This window comes from Teleopsis dalmanni, chromosome X, assembly GCF_002237135.1.
Source record: "Teleopsis dalmanni isolate 2A chromosome X, ASM223713v2, whole genome shotgun sequence".
NCBI lineage: Eukaryota > Metazoa > Arthropoda > Insecta > Diptera > Diopsidae > Teleopsis > Teleopsis dalmanni.
Window position 1 is genome coordinate 71,587,394 of NC_051848.1, and position 22,283 is coordinate 71,609,676.

The window sequence follows — 22,283 nt, forward strand, 5'->3', positions numbered from 1 at the left end:
TTTTTGTAAGCTTTAAACTGATCGGAAAGCTCTGGACATACCGCTGGGATTAGATTCACAGTTATGCAAATCTTCCATATTCAACGATATTCATACGTAATTTGGACTCATGTGATTAAAAAGAAAAGTAATCCCAGTGAGATGTCCCATAAGGATGTTCTATAAGTTATATTAGTATTCTTGAATAATATACAAGTTCAAACATGAACTTCTAATAATTCGTTAAAAGTTCACAGTCTTATTTACAATAATGTTAGAGAAATGGCAACATTCTCATTTACAAATAAATCGAACTAATGCCAATAATTTATTAGATGGAAATTTCTTAATAAAAGATGAGAGTATCCTCTCGTCCTATTATTTTCATTCTGACTCTTGATGTACAATAAAAAAATGTTATTTTATTTCATCACAATTGGTTTTATTGTAAAATAATGAACACATTAAAATTAATTTATTTTTGTTCTAAATACTATTTCGAATTTAGCGTTTCGAATTTAAACATAACTGAATCATGGACAGTTGTTTGAAAGAAATTTTTGGACATCAAACTATAGTTAATAATTACAGTTAATTGTACCACTTAAGAATTGTCTTACTTCAATTAAAATTAAACCAAACCGCAACAGTTGCAATTGCCAGAAGGCAACCTATAGTCCAGTATTTGTCTTTATCTTCACGTAATTGCTTTTCTACTGCTTTAATGCTCTCGTCGATGTCTGAAGATGGCATTGATTGCACTTTTTCACCATAGAAAAACAAATAACGTGGTAGGACTATATCTTCTCTTAAACAAAATGTATGTATATCTGAAGTGTTAGGCTCGTGATGGTGGTTTATATATTTTTCATCATCAACATACTGACACATAGCAACGCATCGTGTCAGCAGTCCACTTAAAGTTCTGTTTCCATTACATTTACCAGAAGTACGTTTAAAAATTTCTGATAAATCATTTCTCAGGTGAACTGCTCCTTGAACTAAATGCATACCTTTAAACAAGGTTTCATATAATCTATCCATCGGATAACCACAAAAACCATAATAAGTGTTATGTCCTACCGCTCTAGTTCGGAAGAGTAATTTCAATCTAGATGCTTTTGGATACATAATTTCGAAAACGTATATTGGAGTTTCCAATTCTTTAGTACACTTAACGTCTGATAAAATCCAAAGCAACTCATCACACTTCACTGTACGAAGTGTTGGTTCTGAGTTAATTACTAAAACCCAGTGCATTAAATTAATTACTTTTGGGCAACAATATTTCATGATTCTATGCTTTATATATTGAAACATCACAAACAGACCTGGGGTTGCATTTATAACTTTAATCAACTGGTTAATGTCACATTTTTTCGTTTTGTGAAAATATTCTGGGGGAATAACATTTGTCAATTCTTCACATCGACAGTTTAGGACAGCCGCAACAAATAGTGACCATTTCCCAAAGCATGCATGAATATCGCTTTTCAGTACCTTTTCTAATTCTTCCAGATTATTATAGTACACCGATGTAAGTTCATCTTCGTTGTATAAATCAGCTAATTTACTATCAGGTGAGATGCCATAGTCGTATTCTCTCTTTTCCGAGTATATGTTACTCTTTGCAGCCATCGGACGAAATATATTTTGGATATACAGTAAATAATGTTAACGTATTAATTTTTACAGAAAAACCAAAAAGAAATTTTTTTATAGTTTTGTCAGAGCAAAAATTAAATTTGTGTTGAAAAAAAATGATAATATCTAATGATTATAAATTTAATGATTATATCTATCTTTAAAAATTTACAATTGACATTTATTTATACGATAACTCTTTTAATAGAATTTCTATGACATAAATACAAACAGCTAATATTATGTGCCTATAATTGTCGGATCGCATTTAACATAGTTTGGTATCAATTTTTTATGAAAAATATCTCTTATTGCCTACATACGTATTGACTTGATTGCGACACTGTAAACCTAAAACATAATGCAAAAGTATTTATTTATTTATCAATCACATTATTTTTAAAATCCATCCATCCATCTATATATACAATATTTACTTAGGTTATTTGACTATAGGTTTAAAAGAGCTGTTGTGCTCTCACGAACGTGGTCTTTTTAAACGAAAAAATCTATCAATTAACGAATTGATAGATTAATCGCCCACCAACAATGGAGCAGACGTATAGGGCATTTATTTATGATATGTATTGTATAGTTGGTACATTATTGTTACTCTAGTAGAAGAATTAATTGGAATGAATTTTTGAGGGGATACGGTTAGGACAAACATACAAAATTTCAAACTATAGGAGTGTAATGAATAAGATGAAATTTAAAGGTATTGTACCTAACGATTCTGTTATGCGAGTGTATATTATTCTATATTCTTTGCTAGATAATTTTAAACCAGTTAAAATTATCTGATTTATCTTATGCTTTATTGGCACTACATTTCAGATAAACATAAACACTCTTTAATTCATATCACCAGTACTATAGAAACTTGAACTATATATTATAAATATTATTTATTATAAATGTGTACTATATATCTAAAATAGCTTTAGCGACATGTTACACAGAGGGTTACGGTCAACCTAAATTTTAAGTTATTCTTGTTTTCAATGTTCTTAAATAATTGAGAATGAGAGAAAGAGACATATCGATTTGAATTATTGCGACGGCAACGTCATGTTGGTCAAAACACTATTGTAATAAATACTGTTCAGTAATATATGTCAGAATTTGTCAGTATTTGTGAATTTTTGTATGGATATGCAAATATATCCACACAAAAATATGTATCTGTTAAACTTAATAGTTAGCTTGACAGTTATAAAACAAAGCACGTATCTAAATAGGAGTAAAAGTAAGAAATAAAAATTTTTTATATGACTTTCTGTATAACAAGTCTTTTGGTCATGACCAAGAACCGCGTAAAATTGTCAAGACCATTTGATCCATAACTGTGTGTATTATTTAGTCCTTATAAATCGTTCTAAGTTCGAATTTGATCTATTTATATCATTGCTTCAAACGTCAAAAATTTTGCAAAATCTGACATAAATATACTTCGGCAGAAAAAAAAAATCATATATACAGTTGTGGAGTTGTAGAGTGTAGTTCAGTAGAGAAATCGAATAAGAGGAAAGTCCAAGCCATTCAAATAGCAATGGATAACACACAATTAAATGAAAACTCATCCGTTGAATTCGCTTTGTATGTGTATAGGGAAGCGATGAAACTGAGGGGACGTTTAGCATACAAAAGATACGTTAAGACAATGTTATCGAAAATACTGGTAATGAATAGCAACGGACAAGAACCTGAATTTGCTGAGGTGATAAAGAATGGCTAATTGAGACTAACACTTTAAATAAAATATTGTTCTTAATAGTTTACTCAAGGTATCTCGCCAAGTTGTCAGGTAGAAAGTGGTGATAGTCCAGAAGTAAATGAGAACGCTGGCATAGATATGGAAATCAGTGAATCTGATTAGATCAGAACTACTAAACACATGTCAACCTTTCATTCACCTATTTTATTCTTATCGTTAAAAGAAAACTAAACAAAATTTCAATATTTTTGTAAGACAAAATTTGATGATTTTAATAAGTTTTATCTCCTTAACAAGTGGTAAGATTCGTTTTTATTCAATGAAATAAAAAATTACTGCCCCTAATTATAATCTTAGATTGCAGTTATTTATGCTTAAGAACACAGGATATCACAAGTGATGAAAATACATACATGGAACTCTGGAATCTGGTGTAAATTAAAAGTGAAGGAAATACATGGAACTTTTGAATCTGGTTTAGCTTTCCGAATGGACCATTTGCAATGGCCGTCGATCTTGCATAACAAATTAATGATTTACAAGTGTCTATTACGAATTTCCTGTGAAGTTTTTAAGTTTTAAATAAATACGTCTAAGGTTTCAGTATTCGCCAATATGAGTTTCATTTAAACGAACGTGTTTTTGTAGGTCATTACCTTGTATGGTATGATTAATGTTTCTATGTGGTATAAGAACTTAAGATTGCTATGTAATACTACCACGAACATTATATATTAAACATGTAAAAAATATAAATTTAATATACAAATTTTAAAACTGTTTATATTAATATGATATCTCGTTTTCAAAGATATGAAAAATGTACTTGAAAAATATGATAACAATTGTCTAACTTGTAGTAGAAGCTTAAGGAGCAAAGTACTTATGGGTGCATATTTGAATTAAAGTTGCTATGAAATAAAAAATGTTCTCCAATATAATATACAGAATATAATATATCAACCGATCTGTAAGCGCTAGAAGAATGGATGGCTTCGATAATATGAATTACTACATTGGATATCCTATTGCTGATGACACATCCTCTTGATATACATATGATTACGTATAGGTATTATATGGTGGGCATGCACCACGATGTCATGACAACAGACACTGCTTGATATCACTGATAGACACTAGTAGAAATATGGTTGATTTAACCAGATTTTAACCAAGTCTCAAGTTAAAATATGCTCACTCGACGCATCATGGTGATTCAATCATATACCACTTTTTGACTTTCATTCTTCTATACCACATGAGATAAGATTTTTCTAACAAAATCAGTTCAATTTAACTAGTATGTATTATATAGTATGTATATACCAAACTCTTCTAGTAAATACTCACTTATTCCATATGTTTATTCACTGTTAGTTTTAGACTACCGACTTCGTTTAGATTATAGCTAACTATAATATAAGACATATGTATAATATTAATTAGCTTAATTAGAACAAGAAATGTAAATAATCGCTTTTGTTATTGTGAAGAGGTCTGCTGCTAATACCGATATGGATAAAATAGATCTTATTTTATTATATAAGATTAATATAGTCCGAGCGGCTCTTCTTAAAACCTTGCATTAATGCTTAAGTTTTAATTAATCCAAAACTGTCAAATAAAGAATATTAATTATGGATCAACATACTGAAACAAATTTTTTATTGATGTTCACTTAAGCATTACTTCCATATATTCCATATGTGTATTCTCATAATAGATACATCAAATGCAGTTACCATATATCGCTATACATATATCATAACAAGCTGATTATTTCAGATTTCATAAGTTGAGTTTCTGAATATGGTTACTTATAAAAAATATTAATTCCTGTTTTTTACATATATCAAAACAGTAGACATTGTAATTTTAATCAGAGTTGAGATGAGAGTTTTATTAAGTTCTGAATTTTTTACAAATATTTCGGTTTACTATACCTCTTAGATCACCTTCAGTGTGAATGACTAGCAAAATTTTGTTTTATAATATCTGTATGTAAACATACGAAAAAATAAGTACCGGAACAGTCACTTGTATTATGTATATTTGAATTTGTAATTATAATAGAACGAGAACGTATATCACAAGCATGATATATGTATATGACATGGGCATACTTCTAGAACGGTTTGAAAACCATATAACTACCGATGATAATAGTAGAAGACTTATGGTCAGAATTTTGGCAAATGTCGTGATAAGTAAATTTGGTGTTCACCCAATCAAAATAGAAAAATTACTATTGGCAACAATTGCAATGGAGCTTTTCCCATGCTTACAGACCAATTCAAAGTATTGTGGAGTAGTAATTGAACAAAGTACTATAATGCGAAAGAAATTTACTTATTAAAAACTTCCTCTTCTTTTATTTCTCTTCTTTTCTATTTCTCTATGTTTCTATGTTTTATATGCACTGACTCAGTGCACTTGAGCACTTTTACTCTCCATTAACTGCGAGGTTTCTTCATAACCCCTCTCTACGCCTTGACTGAATTGTTGTTTATCACTTCATCAGACTAAGCAATAACTGAACTCAGATCTGCATTCATGCTATTTCTAACCGCGGATCTACAGAAGAGGTAATAATTCTTTTTTTATGTATAGATTGTAAATTACTACCAATTCCAAGCCACTACTACTTTTGTCAAGTTTGAACTTTTTTATTTCAGTGTCCAAACCTCCAGTTATCTGCTAAATGAAGCTTTTTGACCGTGCTTGAATTGTATGTTCGAACTTGGAATTCTTTTTTTGTTAATTTGATGTGAAAGTTCATTAACAAATTCACTTGCTATTTTATATTAGAACGAAATCATAAACCAACTGTGGAATAATGAAATTAATTAATTACATTTTTATTATTATTTTTAATTGTGTAATTATTTCTTCTTTCTTAATAGTCATTATTATCATATTAACCTTAAAATCAATTTAATAAACGCTAAATAAAATATAATTTGAAACAAATAATTTTTATTGCTCCTGTTTTTTTTTAAAGGGTTAATATAAGAAAAAAACTTTCCCATTTTAATAATAACGAAAAGAGTTTAAAGTTTAGTATAAACCTTTGGGTTTAAAAACGAAAACCAAAAAGTTTTAATTCGAAACCTTATAATTTTAATGCAGTGTCGGATTTTAGACTACCAGTTTAAAATTGAAGCCGAATGAGTTTTAAAAATAAACCCATTAGTTACAAAATTCAACCTCAGGGTTTAGAAGATATACATAATCTATGTTATTTACTTCGATTAAACTGATCGGTTTGAATTATAAACTCAATTTATAAATTTGGGTAAATATAAAAACCCTCTGGGTTTTAAATTAAACTAATATTTTCGACAATGCACAGTGTTAATTACTCTATGAACAGCTATCGGTTCTACACTAATTTCAAAAAAAGTAAATCTACGTAAAATGCTACATACACCGATCTATAAAGGTAACACTACGAGCGATAAAATAGTTTTTACCTCATAGTATAAAATATCATACCAAGAGCCTTACGATGTTAAATGTGTTCACGTTATGCTTAACATACATCCAAACATCGTGAAAATCATGATTTCAAGTTTAAACAGTTTAAGGTAACTCGAGATTATTCATTTCTAGAGACGGTACTATGATGTTATCTATAAATACAGTACTTACAGTAATGTAAAAATGAAATAGATATCTTTTAGCTAATTATGCAATTTTATTTAATAAAATTGAGTGATTTTTATTTTTGATTGGTGAATAAATTAAGAACTATTAAATAAAGTTGTAAAAACAACAAATAAGTGATTAGGATATAAAATCAGCATTTAGTGGGTCCTCTTCAGTCTATTTCCATTGGTTCTCCTGGGTTAAAAATTTTTTCCATGTCATCATCGACAACCATAGGAGTACCAATATCTTTTTTTGCACTGACCTTTATTTATATTTGTATTAATCTATCAAGACATTTTTTCCAATTTAATAATTTTATTTAACATTACCTTTCCAAGACCCATGTCAGTATGAGGGTTAGGTTGTTTAGAGATAATTCTTGTCGGAGTTCTCATCATGCTCTTCCCGTATTCTTTATTAACACTGGCCTTTGCTTTGCCATAAGTGTTTAAAGTATGTTCAAGAGAAGTATTGTCAGTTAAGTGATCCATGTTTAGTTAATATATTGTATTTGTAGAGTGTTGTGTATCCATACAAATAATTTTTAAATATATTTTAATTTATAAAAAAAATTTATGACGAGCTTAAATAAGATTATTGTTGACAGATAGTTTGATTCTAGGCTTAGTTGATTTAAAATAAAAATATAGTCTACAGCAAGAAATAATGTTTCAGAAAACATTTGTTTACAGTAAAACTACTTAAGGAAAATATGATGTTTGACTTAAATTACTTCTTAACTCATTATTCATATACACACTAAGTAAACTCTCAATATAAAATAATATACTCAGATGAAAGACAAAAATTGCATATAGAGTCATTTGTTTATATGTGATATATGTGAGGAGCTGGTGAAAGTGATTACTTGCACACAATTTTATTTTGTCTCCAAACTATCTAAACGCCTTGAAAATAATTAAAGATAGAAATAATTCAAATTAATAATAAAATAATAAAATAAAATAAAATAAAATAAAATAAAATAAAATAAAATAAAATAAAATAAAATAAAATAAAATATAATAAAATAAAATTTCTGCAGGCAGCGGTGTAAATTCCCCAACAACAATTGTAAAGATAAGTCGTTGTTCTACAAAGATCAATAAAAATTAAATAAGCCGTCGATTAATGGAGCAGTTACTCAGATAGCCTACATACGAAAATAAATTCGGAAAGTAAAATGCAGTACTGCAGAATATCGCGTGGAAAATATTTCATTGATGTTATATAGTGCACTTAATGGTGAGATTTTAACATTGCTTTAATACTTTGAACGATTAATATTTGGAAGCTTAAGCAACATTTATTTTGCACAATCACTGATAACGATATTTTGTTGTTTTCAAAACTGCTTTATGGTCTATTAAAAATACACTTAATTAAATAATTTTTCAAAGTACTTTCTTACTGTGTATTCCTTTTAGAATTCATAAATTCTTCAAACTGATTTGTGATTATAATAACAGAATAAAAAACTAACATGAATAAAAATAAACACAATAATATTATTCTAACAGAAAATAACATGTTAACCAAACAAACAGTTCTTAAAAACAAAGGTATGATCAAGCGCAGCATAGTTGTTTTATCCATTAGCGTATGCCATATCGAGATTAATTCAATTCTTGTATACCATTCTTCTCAACAGATTCAGCTAATTTCAACATTCTACCTTTCGATTAAAAGTGCCCCCTGGCTTTTAAAGCAATAACAAAAGTGTGTCTCCTCATGTACGCTCGGCCTCTTTTTCATGACTAGACCTTCTTTGTTAGCTGTTAGTTGTAAGTTGATTAATATTCGAGACCAAAAACCAAATTGATTAAAGTTCCCATTAACTTCACTCAAACGAAGTTCCTAAGCAAATACCATGGGCTCCAAGAAAAATTTTCCTCTGCCGCGTTGGTAGATGAAAGTATAGCACTAATAAATATAATATATAGCACTAACATAATTTTAGAAATAATATATATTGTGCACCTATATATCACATTATTTTTTAAGTAATAGTTTTCATTTGGTTCAAATTGTGTCGGATATAAAAAATTGAACTATTTATTTATATCTATTGAATAATTATTGAGTGTTTAATACATTCTTACCTGGGTAGTCTAATAAGAACCCTTTCCTGTCAATCTGTGCAGTACTGATATAAATTACAATTTATATAAAATATTATATTTTGATTGAGCTATTAAAGTGAAGAATGAAGATAATGTGTTAGAGAAATTTTTGATTGCTAGTAATAAATTTTTTAATAAAGTAGTCACAAAATAAAAGCAATTGTATTTTGACTTTGTCTAATGATTTGCGAGCTTTTAAAGATTTTTGAATATTGGGCTCAAATGATTTTGCCGATTTGGCTAACATTTCTTATAAACTCCTTTATTAAAATGAAAAAACATGTATCTTCAAAAAATTATTAACGTTTTATCAAATAATCATCACACAGAATTATGGATTTAACAAACCGATCGTCTTCAAACCTCAACATCCCCGATTTGGTTAAAAGTTTTTTTTTTTGAACTCGTCTACTAAAATAAAAAAATCTGAATTTCTTAAAAAAATTTGTGAACAAACAATAAATATTGTTACAGATTGTAAGTTTATCTATTAAAATATAAAGACCCCAATTATGAGAAAAATTGTTAAGCTTTTTATCCTGAGAGATGCACACCCATGGGTTTTTAGTATTTTAAATTTTAGATTTGTTTTGAAATAATCATATCTCAGGCTTTGTAAATGACAAAAACTTAAAGTTATTCGCAGTTTAGAGGTAATAAGTCGAACATTTTATTTTTAAGAAGTTTAAACAACTGAAATTGTTTATGTATTAAATTTATTATTAACCATGTTTAATAATAGAAAGTATTTTAGTAAATAACAAGCTGGTCATATATACGTGGTATACATCAATAATGTTAATATTTCGTTTCTGAGTTTATTGTGAATTTTTTACGACGATGTTAGTGATATTTATAATATTATATTTTATTATATATTATTAAAAATATAAAAAAAAACAGTTAAAAAACAAATCATACATAGCATACTTTTCGGCGTCCCGTTCAAGTAATGTCCGGGTTTAATTTATTTTCTAGAAAATACTTCTTAAAATAATATTCTGAAATTTTGGATTTAAATTATAAATTGATAATTAAATCAATTCATAAATAATAATAAACATGTTTTTAAAACAATTTATGCCATTTCAATCATAATGTGAAATGACAAATTAATAATATTTCTTAAGAGTTCACCATAAATTTATTGTTTATGTATCTTACAAACAATGAAGTCATCCCAAACATATCAATTCTTAAGGAAGGTTTAATAATGCATCAGAAATAAAAAATAAATAAATATTTTTGCGGCATATTTTTAAAATTGCATTTAAATAAAATTTCAGTTAATTAATTTAAAAAAATTAAATTTTTCAAGGTACTTGTTAAAATTACGGCCCTAGAAAAGTTATGGTTTTAAGTCACACTTAATGTTAAATTAAAATCAGAAATAGAATAAAAGTTTTCTATGCATTACTGGAAATACAAAATTGCATTTATTTGATCGATTATTTTTAGTACTAAAATCTAAAAAAATTTTAATTGCTTAAGGTATTTTCAAAATACTCAATAATTTTTTCTTAAAACGCAAAAATCTTTACGTCTCTGTCCTTTACAGTGCTTCAGATATGGCAATTTAAATTTAGATCCAAAATGCTAGTCTGCCAAACGTCAGTGTCTTTTTCTTTCTAATTTCAAAATTTAAAATTTATTTCCCAAGACTGGTTTTTATACTTTTATAAAGAAGCTTAGAAGAAGAATTTTTGTCAAATCGTAGATGATAAAATCAACTTTGTCCAAGTCTATAAACAAAATCAGGTTGCACAATGATCTAAATATTTGACTTAGGCAGTCTTGGTAACTGATTCCCTATAAAAAATGGTCAAACGTTCCAAGTACGGTCCGAATTTCTTTCATTTTACCACGACAGTGTGAACTGCGGCTATTTCATATTTGATATGCAAGGTAATCATTACATCCGTGTATAACATATTACAATCAGTTGTATTTGACAAATTATGATAAAACTAATGGACCTCAGATAACACACTCTGTATGTACTAACAATCCTAAATGCTTTTGTGAAATTAGAAACTGGATCCCTAACGAATTTTATTGAAAGGTATAACATACTTCAAAGCACCTCATAATCAGTCTCATAATCTATAGTTTGGACTAAATGCTGGACTAAAAGAAAACTCAGTATTTGTTGTCAATATCCGAAAAATTTCTGGACAAAAAATTTAAATTTAAATTTAATAAAGAGTTAGAAGTCATAATTACAAATGATAAAATCGGACTTGCAAGAAATAGTTCCACATTGTTGTTAAATTGAAAAATTAATAACATTTATCATGAGGTAGTAGATATTATGAGGTAGTAGTATTAGGTAGTAGATATTATCACTATAATGTTAATAAGCTAATTGCATATGATAGGACTTGGGGGCATATCTACAAGTCATCAAACCTTGGAACACAACTGAAATAAAGTTAAGTTCAAGTTCTTTGACTCCAAGTTGAAGTAGTTCTCTGTAACAGTTCCAAAGTTACATAGTTTCACAAGGGTAAATAAATATGTAAATATAAAGCAAGTATTATAAGAAGTCAGTAAAACAGTCCTTGAAACGTCAATGACATTTATTTTTGAAATACTAGGACACAATAAATTAAAAACAAAGAACTAATAACCGGGTCATTAAATAGCACTAATTTTAGAAATAATATATATTGTGCACCTATATTTCACATTATTTTTTAAGTAATAGTTTTCATTTGGTTCAAATTGTGTCGGATATAAAAAATTGAACTATTTGTTTATATCTATTGAATAATTACTGAGTTTTTAATACATTTTTACCTGGGTAGTCTAATAAGAACCCTTTCCTGTCAATCTGTGCAGTATTGATAGAAGTTGCAATTTATATAATATATTATATTTTGATTGAGCTATTAAAGTGAAGAATGAAGATAATGTGTTGGAGAAATTTTTGATTACTAGTGATAAATTTATTAATAAAGCAGTTGTCTTTTGACTTTGTCTAATGATTTACGAACTTTTAAATAATTTTTAATATCAGGTCCAAATGATTTCTTAGTACAATCGATGATATTTTGAAAAGCAATTTTCATAAGGTCTTACGGTACAAAATCAGGCGACAATGATAGGTCACTTACTTCATATAATTGTCAGCAGATGTCTTCACTACAAACACTTTGTTTTAAAGGGAATTGTTGAGTTTCGGAACCATGTTATTGCAAACCCTTCACATTTCATTTCGATGTGAGAAATGGAGAAAACAATTTAGATATGTATATAAGGACATTGCTTCCGGTTTGCTTTGCTTTCTTTTGTGGTAAAATATGTCATTTGTGTTTATAATTACCTTTGCAAATTATTTTACAATATTAAAAATTTGGTTTCATAATTGCATACAATAGAAATCATAGTTTCAATGCTCAAACGGAAGAGTGCGTTGAGTGCATGTATTCGAAAAAAATTGGAATAGAATCATACTGCAAAGACACCTTAGAATATGTTCAAGAAATGAGATAGAGTAAAGAAAAATTATTGCCACACTTTCCCTGAAAAGGGAATATTATCTACAAATTTTGTGCAGTTGCCACATATATTTATGACGCAACAAACGATTTTTAATTAACAGAAAACATGTGTAGAATAAAGAAAATGTGTAGAAGAATCTAACATATAATATCCTGAGTATCAGTTAATCAGCAGTACATTGTGTATCAAATCTACACAATTATTTTAATATTTCCATTACTTACTTGCTGGTTATTAAGGTGAATCATCCATCGACGTTTTTTCTGAATAGTCTGAATAGTTTACATTCATTTTAGTTGCTTTGAGATGAAATATGTGCATCCGAGATCAGTTTCCTTAAGCAAATGGCTTAATTCTGTACCGCTATTCCTTGAAATAATATAGTGCAATAAAGTTACTTGGAAAAATGTTTGAAGTGCAGCTTGACATATTCAAAGAACCATTTATAACTAATTGTAATGTAAGTAAATGATTGATACTATATTTGACAGCTTATTCGATTACGTATGAATCCTTAGAGTTGCCGGATATTTTGTACCGTTTCATATATAAATATAATCAACAGTTATTAAAGGTCAGTAATTTGCACACTTATTCAACAATTTCGATATGATATTGAAAATCGAAAGCACAAATACTAAAAAGAATTGGATTTCAGTAGCTTAAGAAAGTATATAGTCTCCTTATGTGAAAATGGTCTCTCATATATGGTATATGAGTTCGAATTTATTAAAATTCTTTTACTTTAGAATTTACTTAAAATTCTATAGTTGAATATATTACATTAAATTTTTTCATTGACGATGTGACTTTCTTATTGGGTCACAACAAACAGGATTGTGTTATTTAGTAAGAACTCACACGCAAAAAGAATCCGAAACTTGGATTGTGTAAGGTCCATCGCATTGAACCATAAATATTGTAAAAACTATGTATAAAAGATTACAGATAATCCAAATTTAGTTACTCTAGATTAGGAAACAATGTTTCAGGAAACCATAAAATCACTCATACGACACGATGTACGGGGGGTGCTTTCTACAAGCAATAATAATAATAATTTATTCTAGTCGAATATAACCAAGTTGTTTGTATATTGATAAGTAATTAAGCAAGATCACTGTTTTAAATGGAGATCATTATGTTATTATTAATCTGATTAAGTTGAAGAATTTCGTGCTGCGACTTAGAAATCTGTTTTGCCCCTTAATGGATTCAAAGTTAATCTCCGTGTCACTTTTCAAATTAAATGTATTGAATTTACTATTCTGATTATTTATAGTTGAATATATTGCATTGAATTTTTTTGAAAATTTTGATTTCGAGTATTACCAAATACACATCGTGGAATTATATCTTGTATATAATTATTCGTAAATAATTATAAATCGTTCTATTATAACACGGCAAATGAATTTGTTAATGAACTTTCACAGCAAATTAATAAAAAACTTCAAATTAGAACACACACGTGAAGTACGGCTTTGGGTCAGTTGGCTAATGAACACTGACTCTGAGCTTGAAATTTGGCAGAGCACGAGTTCAACCCTTGGTACTTCCGGTCTCAAAAAAATTTTATTTACGTATAATTATATACAAAAAATTATTTCCAAGACCACTGACGATGGGTATTTGGCAATACTCGAATTCAAAAAATTTCAATAAAGAGGTTTTCGAACAGAAGTGAAACAACAACAAAAATTCATTTTTTATATTATTTTAATTAATGGATTTTTGGCTGACCATACAGCTGTTTCGAGTATTGCCAAATACCCTTCATCAGTGGTCTTGGAAATAATTCTTAAATAATTATTTTTGAGACTGCAAGTACCAGGAATCGAACTCGGGTCCTGCCAAATATGAAGCTCAGAATCAGCGCACCTTAACCAACTGATCCAAAGCCGTACTTGACTTTTATTTATTTTTGGTCAGCCAAAAATTCAATTAATTAAAATAATTTAAAAAATAAATTTTTGTTGTTGTTTCACTTCTGTTCGAAAACCTCTTTATGTAAATATAACAAGTTTCTATTAAAATTATAATAGTCACTTCCGTCTGGAAAATTTGACGTTTTTTCAATAAAATTCAATTAATTAAAATAACATAAATAAAAAAATTGTTTTTAAGTTAAATATTTTTTTTTTACTTTTCGAAACCTCTCTATTAAATACCACGATTTGTATTAAAGCGGAAATTGTCAGTAGTGTCATATTCACATTAAAGTCAAATATAATATATTACATATTTTTTTCAATAAAATTAGTTATTAATTTGTAAAGAAGTGATTCCACAGACTGAATAAGTACCATCTAATGAGTCATCTAAATCATCTGAGTCATCTAATAATTTAGAATATTTTGAATTTAATTTATTAAAGACATTAGTTAAGATTGTCTTAAATACAATAGATTAATCAATGCACTGAAGACTGTATTTGGAATGAGAGTATAAAGCTTAATTAGTAAAGTATTCATTTGCATTGAAAATTAATAAATAAAAAAATGATATTTGTATAGATTATTATTAAATGAAAATATTTTTTTCGATTAACAAAACATTCATAAAAGTAAATGAGATAGTATTAATTTTAATTAATTTTTAGAAACAAAATGTCTTTCGTTTAATATGGTGTTTAGTTTATTAAAAAATAAATTGAATTAAGAATGAGTTAAGATTTAGTTTAATTATTTATAAAAAGGTTGACATTTTATGGATAAATTAATTATAATATTATATTAATCTTATTAAATTAAAAAAGAAATTAAATAAAATTAAGTATAATTATTTTTTATTTTATTATATTACATTTAACGAATTAGCAGTTATTAAATGTGACCATATCAGAAATTTAAAGTAAAACTTAATTATATCTCAATTATATCTGGACTAAAATGAATAACTAAAATTCGTATATATCATATATAATATATCAACAATTTCGAATTTAAGAAATACAATTAGTATTATTCTTGGGATGTTCGTAATGTGTAACTAAGTTAGTTCATAATGTTTTTAATTAAAATTTTTACTCACTATTAGGTGTATCTAGCAATTCTTATATTCATTTTCTAAAATATTGAAATAATAATATTTCAATGGAGCACATAAATGGCTTTTGTTATTATTGTAATTCTATTTTATTTGTTTAATTAAATTTATTTTTTAGAATAAGAAACGACTGCAAATGAACTTACAGCTGTAGTTGGAATAATTGGGAGTTATTTGCCTGCACCGCATAATTCGCGTACTTAACGCACACAATATTTTTTAAGAACTTTCGCCAAATAACGTTAAACTGTAGACATCAGTTAATAACTTCTGGAGATCTTTGATGGCAACATCATTGAAACTGTTATACATAAACAATGGGTTTGTCAAGACAGAACCACATTAAAAGCTTTAACATCTCCAATTGAAGAATATTTGCAATCTTTAACAGGCAATTTAGACAAATTGCACTAGGCCACAGAAGAAACAAAATTTTAGGTGCATTCCAACTAAAGGATGTAAAGAACTGAATGCGCAATAGATCAAACTGATCTCAGTATATAGGGGCCTTAGCTTAACCCGAAACCCCCAAACACCATTACTTTATTACCAATGGTAGCAACTGTAACGGATGGACGCTCTCTAAACATTTTCATCAAGCCTGGTGTCAAAGTCAATACGATTTATTATCGGAAAATTGTTTTGGAATTTGTTTTAGAGCCTAAAGCACGCAAACATTTCGCTCGTATACCATGGACGTTCCAACAAGACTTAGCACCGTCTTACAAAACTCGTATAAACCAAGATTGATTAAAAAATCATATTCCACTATTTCACTTCACTTCACCCACATGAAATGCATGGCTTTCAGCAAATACAAATTCGCTAGACTATTGGTGAGGTAGAGAGCAAGGTGAGGACTGAAAAATAAGCCAGTACGAATGCGCTGAAGAAACCCGGGATTGTTCAGGAATGGGTCAACCTACCGGAAGAAAGCATGCAAGTCATTTTTTAATCATTTAAAGGCCTTAGTTAAGGCAAAAGGTGACCACATCGAGATAAAGTAAATAGATTCTCAAATTTAGTTTATTTTCACAAGGTATTGTAATTTGAATCAGTAAAAAATAATTTATAACACAAAAGATATGGTCGCATAAATATGAAACACTTCAATCGCTTAAATCTGTAAATACTTTTTGCTGCTACTATAAATGGGTTATGTATTAATATAATTGCAAATGGAATTGATTAAGGCTTTTATGTTCGATATGTCGACGACCAATGTAAGCCCTCATATGTAAATAAAAGTAGAGAATCTACTTGTTTAAAAAAATGAAATCTGAAGTCTGGAGAAATTAAAATCGCTGTTACTGGTAACTTTAAAATTTTCCTGATATAACAGACTATCACTCTTTTAATCCAGAAACTTGATTAAAGCATACTACTAGAATTTATAATAACTTTGAGAACTTGGAGTAATTCTAATGGCAGTATTGCTGCACATATTGCTAAAATATTCGATGGACCGCATTTTATCAAGCTATTAAATTTGTATCTTGTCAAAGTAATCAGTTCTGAACTTGTTTGGTATATAGGATACCATAGGATAGCATCGCGTCTATTTTTTGTCGTCTGCAAGAAGAGAGAAAATATTTTTGTTACCATAATACACTCTGTTTAATCTTTAAAAAATAAGTTAAATAAAATAAGTTTAAAATTTTAATTTAGAAACTTAACCATCACGCTTTCAGCGCATACGTATCTATATACATATATATAAGTGACTTACTCGGAACACAAAAAAGATAGAAATGAAAAAATTATTAATAATAACATTGCTGCGAATGAGTTTTATTATATGACATAAATGTTTTCATTACTTTAGAATGTGGCGGACTTATCACAGTTATCAAAGTGTTTAACAAACATAAAAAACTTTATATGCAGAACTGCTGAGAAGCGGCGCCTTAAGTGGCCTTTAGACATCAACGCGCGTTGACAAACACACGAAGTCTTCTCTCTCCATTACACATTAAATTTACCAACAATTTTTTAAACACGCCTCCAGCAAAGAATGCAAAATTTGTTCACTCGTCAGTATTAAAGCAATCGCTGAAGTGTCGACAGCGGCTGCTATGCGTAATTTCCTTGCGAAAAATGATGTTTTACATTTAATTTATAATTTTAATTTATATATTTTTATATATATTTTTATGATTTCAATTTATATATTTATTTTTATATATATTATATTTTATTTAATTTAATTTTTTTTTTTGGTATTTTTTAATAACAAATTTTCCGTAGGTGCACAATGCAATTAATATTTAAAACAAAATTTTTATTGTAATTTAATGTTTGGTTATTTTTTTTTAGCCCAAGGTTATTAATATTTTAATTCTTCTTAATAAAATGTTTTGGAAATTAAAAAATTTTACCTAGGTAGAAAATACAAATATTTAAAATTAAATTCATTCATATTTGCAAAGCATCGCATCCTAACGACAAATCATGCGTGCATTTAAACGATGTTTACGCTTCCATTTCTCAAAATAAATAAAATTTTGCATGCCGACCAAATCCGACTGTATATGCAAAAACACGAGCATGTTTGAAGAAATATCAAAATGTTTTGATTTTCGTCAACACATTTCTTAAAATTTCAAATGTTACTATTACACAAACAAATTTCGCATTTCACAAAGTAGGAGAAAAGTAGGAGAAAAAAATTCTCTTGTGAGAGCGATTTTTTAGTATATTTGTTGTTTTATCTGGGGCGTGTTTAAAAAATTTTTTAAAAATTGTTTGTGTAATGGCAAGCGCGCGTTGACAACGAACGTTGCTGTCTAATGGGCCCTTTATATAAATTTTTTATGAAATCTCTCTACTCGGCACCGTGCATTCCTTTACTATATATTGTATGTGAGCACATTTAAATGAGGGTCTCTTTGTGTACGTAAGGTTATCACGAATATGATTTAGGATGTGAATAATGATTTTTTAAATTTTAAATTGCAGATGTGTAACTCATAATCTTTATTTTTTTGTTTCTTTTATTAAACTTGCAAATGTGATTGCGGTCAACCATTTGAACCACCTTCCTAGGAAGCAGAAATGTATGAAAGATGCTGTGTGCAGCCCGGCTACCACTTCAACGTCTACTATTCGAGCTTGTAGATATAAACAAAAGTATCATTATGGTAACCCTCAGGCTCAACACAACAAAAGGCAATAAATACCAATTTGCGAATTTCAACAACTGTCATTTCTCCCACAAAATTCAACAAGAAAGAAAATGAGGAAAATTAAGATGAATAAATATTTACTAAAGCAGACAATGGAAGACATAGGAGTTACAATTTTATTGTACGATTGCCCATAAGATTTCTCACATTAAAATATCGTGTATATTTCAACACACACTCCACCTTGTGAAGGTATGTATCTGTGATATATGGTAACAGCTTATGAACACCTTCAATAAATTTAATTGTGCCATGAAGTGTTGGTTCGGCTTATTTCTTTCTCTTGAACTTTATGTTATTTTCATTGTCTTTTAAATAAGATCTGCAGTCGCATTGCATTATTCGAAATATATCATTTACACTTATTAATTATATATGAAATTTTTTGAGCAACTATTCAGTTATATTTCAATCAATTTTGTAACTGAAGATACGTGAATTAATTAACTGTCACATATGCTCCATACACGTCTACACATCTAACAAGAGTAGTGTTTGTTACCTTAATTAAAAGCTTACTTCATAATTAATTAATACCTACATCTATATCCTCAAATATATCATTTGACGTATAAAACTTGCACCATTCGTATATACTTTTAGCATTATTTTATTAATAAAAAAAATTTCATCAGAATCGTATTATTTGTATAAGACTATTAAAATACAATAATAGGTGCTCTATAGGTCGCTCATCCTTCCTGTGCTTCTGTATGGCACAGAAGCAGGGACGTTATCACAGAATAATGATACAATACTGGAAGTGTTCGAGAGTAAAGTTAGAGAGTAAGATCTTTGATGCTTTACTTGCTGGCGACGACTACTGCATACGATTGAACCACGAGCGGTACGAGCTTTGTCAGGACATTGTTATAATTGAGCGAAATAACATCGAGCGGTTTCGCTGGCTTGATCATGTCATGAGAATGGATGATATAATTGAGCGAAATAACATCGAGCGGCTTCGCTGGTTTGTTCATGTCGTGAGAATGAATGTTTGAAACAGTAGTTGAAGGCAGGAAGAAGGCGTTGAGGTAGAGCGTGTCTTCGATGAAGTGATCAAGTTAAGGGAGCACAAACCAGACTTGAGTACGAGACTGTAGAAGCAGAGGCACCTGATGATACATGCTGCATTCGGCCGAAACTCGGTAACGGGTTGTTATGGCCAAATAAGTAAGTAAGTAAATATTAAGACACAAAATTTTTCTTCTGAAAGCAACTGAATGAAAGCATATTCCTTAAAAAAGAATGTTTCAATAATGTTTAACTGTAAAAAAAATTAAGATCCCGACCTGGCACTATAGTTAAAGTAATAACAAATCATTAACAACACAAAACAGCTCAAATACTATATATTGATAGGACTTCTATAACTTCTATAACTATATTTTGGAGAACTTGATAAATCGTATTATTTAAAAGGTATCAAAATGTTGAAAGATCGTTGGACGCGGTGTGTCGAGCTGAAAGAGGATTATATTGAAGCACGAAATATAATTTTCCAAAAAAAATTACTTAGGCCGGGTACATATCAATCCACCTAGTATTGTAATTCAAAAACATTTTATTATCGTATCAATATGAATTATGTAGTTTATTATAAATTGTTAATGGCTGTTTTAATTTTGATTTGTGGATTTTCATTGGATTTTTCGCAATTATTTTCTTGGCCGACATCAATAACGTTAAATATGGTACACATTTCATAGTGAGAGTTATATGGAAAATTATTGGGAATACATCGTTTCTAAACTAATTTGTAACTTTCTATAAAAAGTTATATATGTACGAAAATTATATTATGTATGAAATCGTAGATTTAAACGAGAAACCTATGAAAATTTATTGCTAAAAATTAAGATTTTAATTAAAATAAAAACATGGATTTATATTTAATTTATATATAATAACCATATAATATATATAATATATATTATACATAATATATATATAATATATATTATACATATATATATATAATATATATTATACATAATATATATATAACATATATAATTTATATTATATATATATATATATATATATATATATATATATATTTAACTCCTAAAAATCCATGGTTCTTGGACTAGCACTATACCCAGTTTAGACTTTAGTGTTGTTGTAATGTAGTTGGTATTAAAGAACATCAAGACATATTAATTCCATATCCATATAATTCCATATTTATTACAGAGCTCCGCTATGGAGCTCTTAGTCGGCAAGGAAAAAATCTTTTAAAACAGATTGTTTCTAACATAAGTTGGTTGAACACCTATGTAGTGTTTATATACAATTTAATATATATATGTATGTATATATATATTTTAATTATATTTAATGAATAATAGTATCCCACAATCAGGAATCGTACAATGTCATTATATATATCTAAAAATCTCTTTTAACATTTTTGTTACTTAAACTTCTACAGTTTAGTAGAAGTGAGCTAAAAAACTCTTTCAAATATTTTATTGGTATTCTTATATTTATTTGATTAAATTTTTATTAAAAACCAAATTTGTACACAATCCACTTCAATTGGCTCGATTTACTGAGAGCATTACATCACATTTTGCTGAATTAAATTAATTTTAGATCAAATCTAAACATCATTTCTATTTTATATAAATGAAATGTATGTGAACCTTGTACGTACTCCCAGTGAACCCATAAGAGGGAGGTCTATTTAAATGCACATCCTATCAAGCACTTAAATGTTCTTACATTTTTCATTTTATGTTTGCGCATGGAGTATATTTTCGAATTGCCAAATGTAAATATTGTATATTATATACATATATATTTGTACCTATGATACAAACTGCGAAAAAATAGAAACGGGAACGGTTAAAAATATATTTCTAAATAGCCAACAAACTACAAACTTGTCCCAAGTACTTTCTTATAATTTGAATAATAAAAATATGAGAACGGAAAGCAAGTTGCATTCAAACAAAAAACTTTCAATTTTATTAAAAAAGTTTTGCATTGTTAAAAGTTTTGTATTTTTATGAACACTTTTTAACGATTTTGTGCTTCAAAATATTAATTTTCTTTGCATTTTTATTTATTATAGTTTATTTTTATTTTACCACATTGAATGGATTCCACAAAGCTACATTTGCAACAAAAGCCAAAGCAACTTTAAGGGACACAAACCTTTTTACGCAAGAACTGAGAAGAACCGAAAAAAGGTGCTGACCTAATGTTTATCTAATGCCTAAAAAGTAGACATTAACATCTTATCGCTTTAGCGTCCTGAGATACTAATAATAAAGAATTAAGCCAATTAGTGCAAATAACATAATTTACTAACCTTAATCCCTTCCGTGACTTTCAACGTACACAGTGCAGCAACGAGGTTTGAGGATGATTCACAGCCTGGTGAGAAAAACTTTTTGATTGCGAATATGAAACTATTTCGTA

At 28.3% G+C, this 22,283-nt stretch overlaps 1 protein-coding gene across 1 annotated transcript; it reads right to left on the bottom strand.

Annotated features, from left to right (window-relative positions):
• Positions 1-600: 600 nt before the first annotated feature.
• LOC119688539 lies at positions 601-1,617 on the bottom strand. The gene has a single exon (XM_038103213.1). It carries the CDS (start codon positions 1,615-1,617, stop codon positions 601-603), a length of 1,017 nt encoding a protein of 338 aa, XP_037959141.1.
• Positions 1,618-22,283: the final 20,666 nt, after the last annotated feature.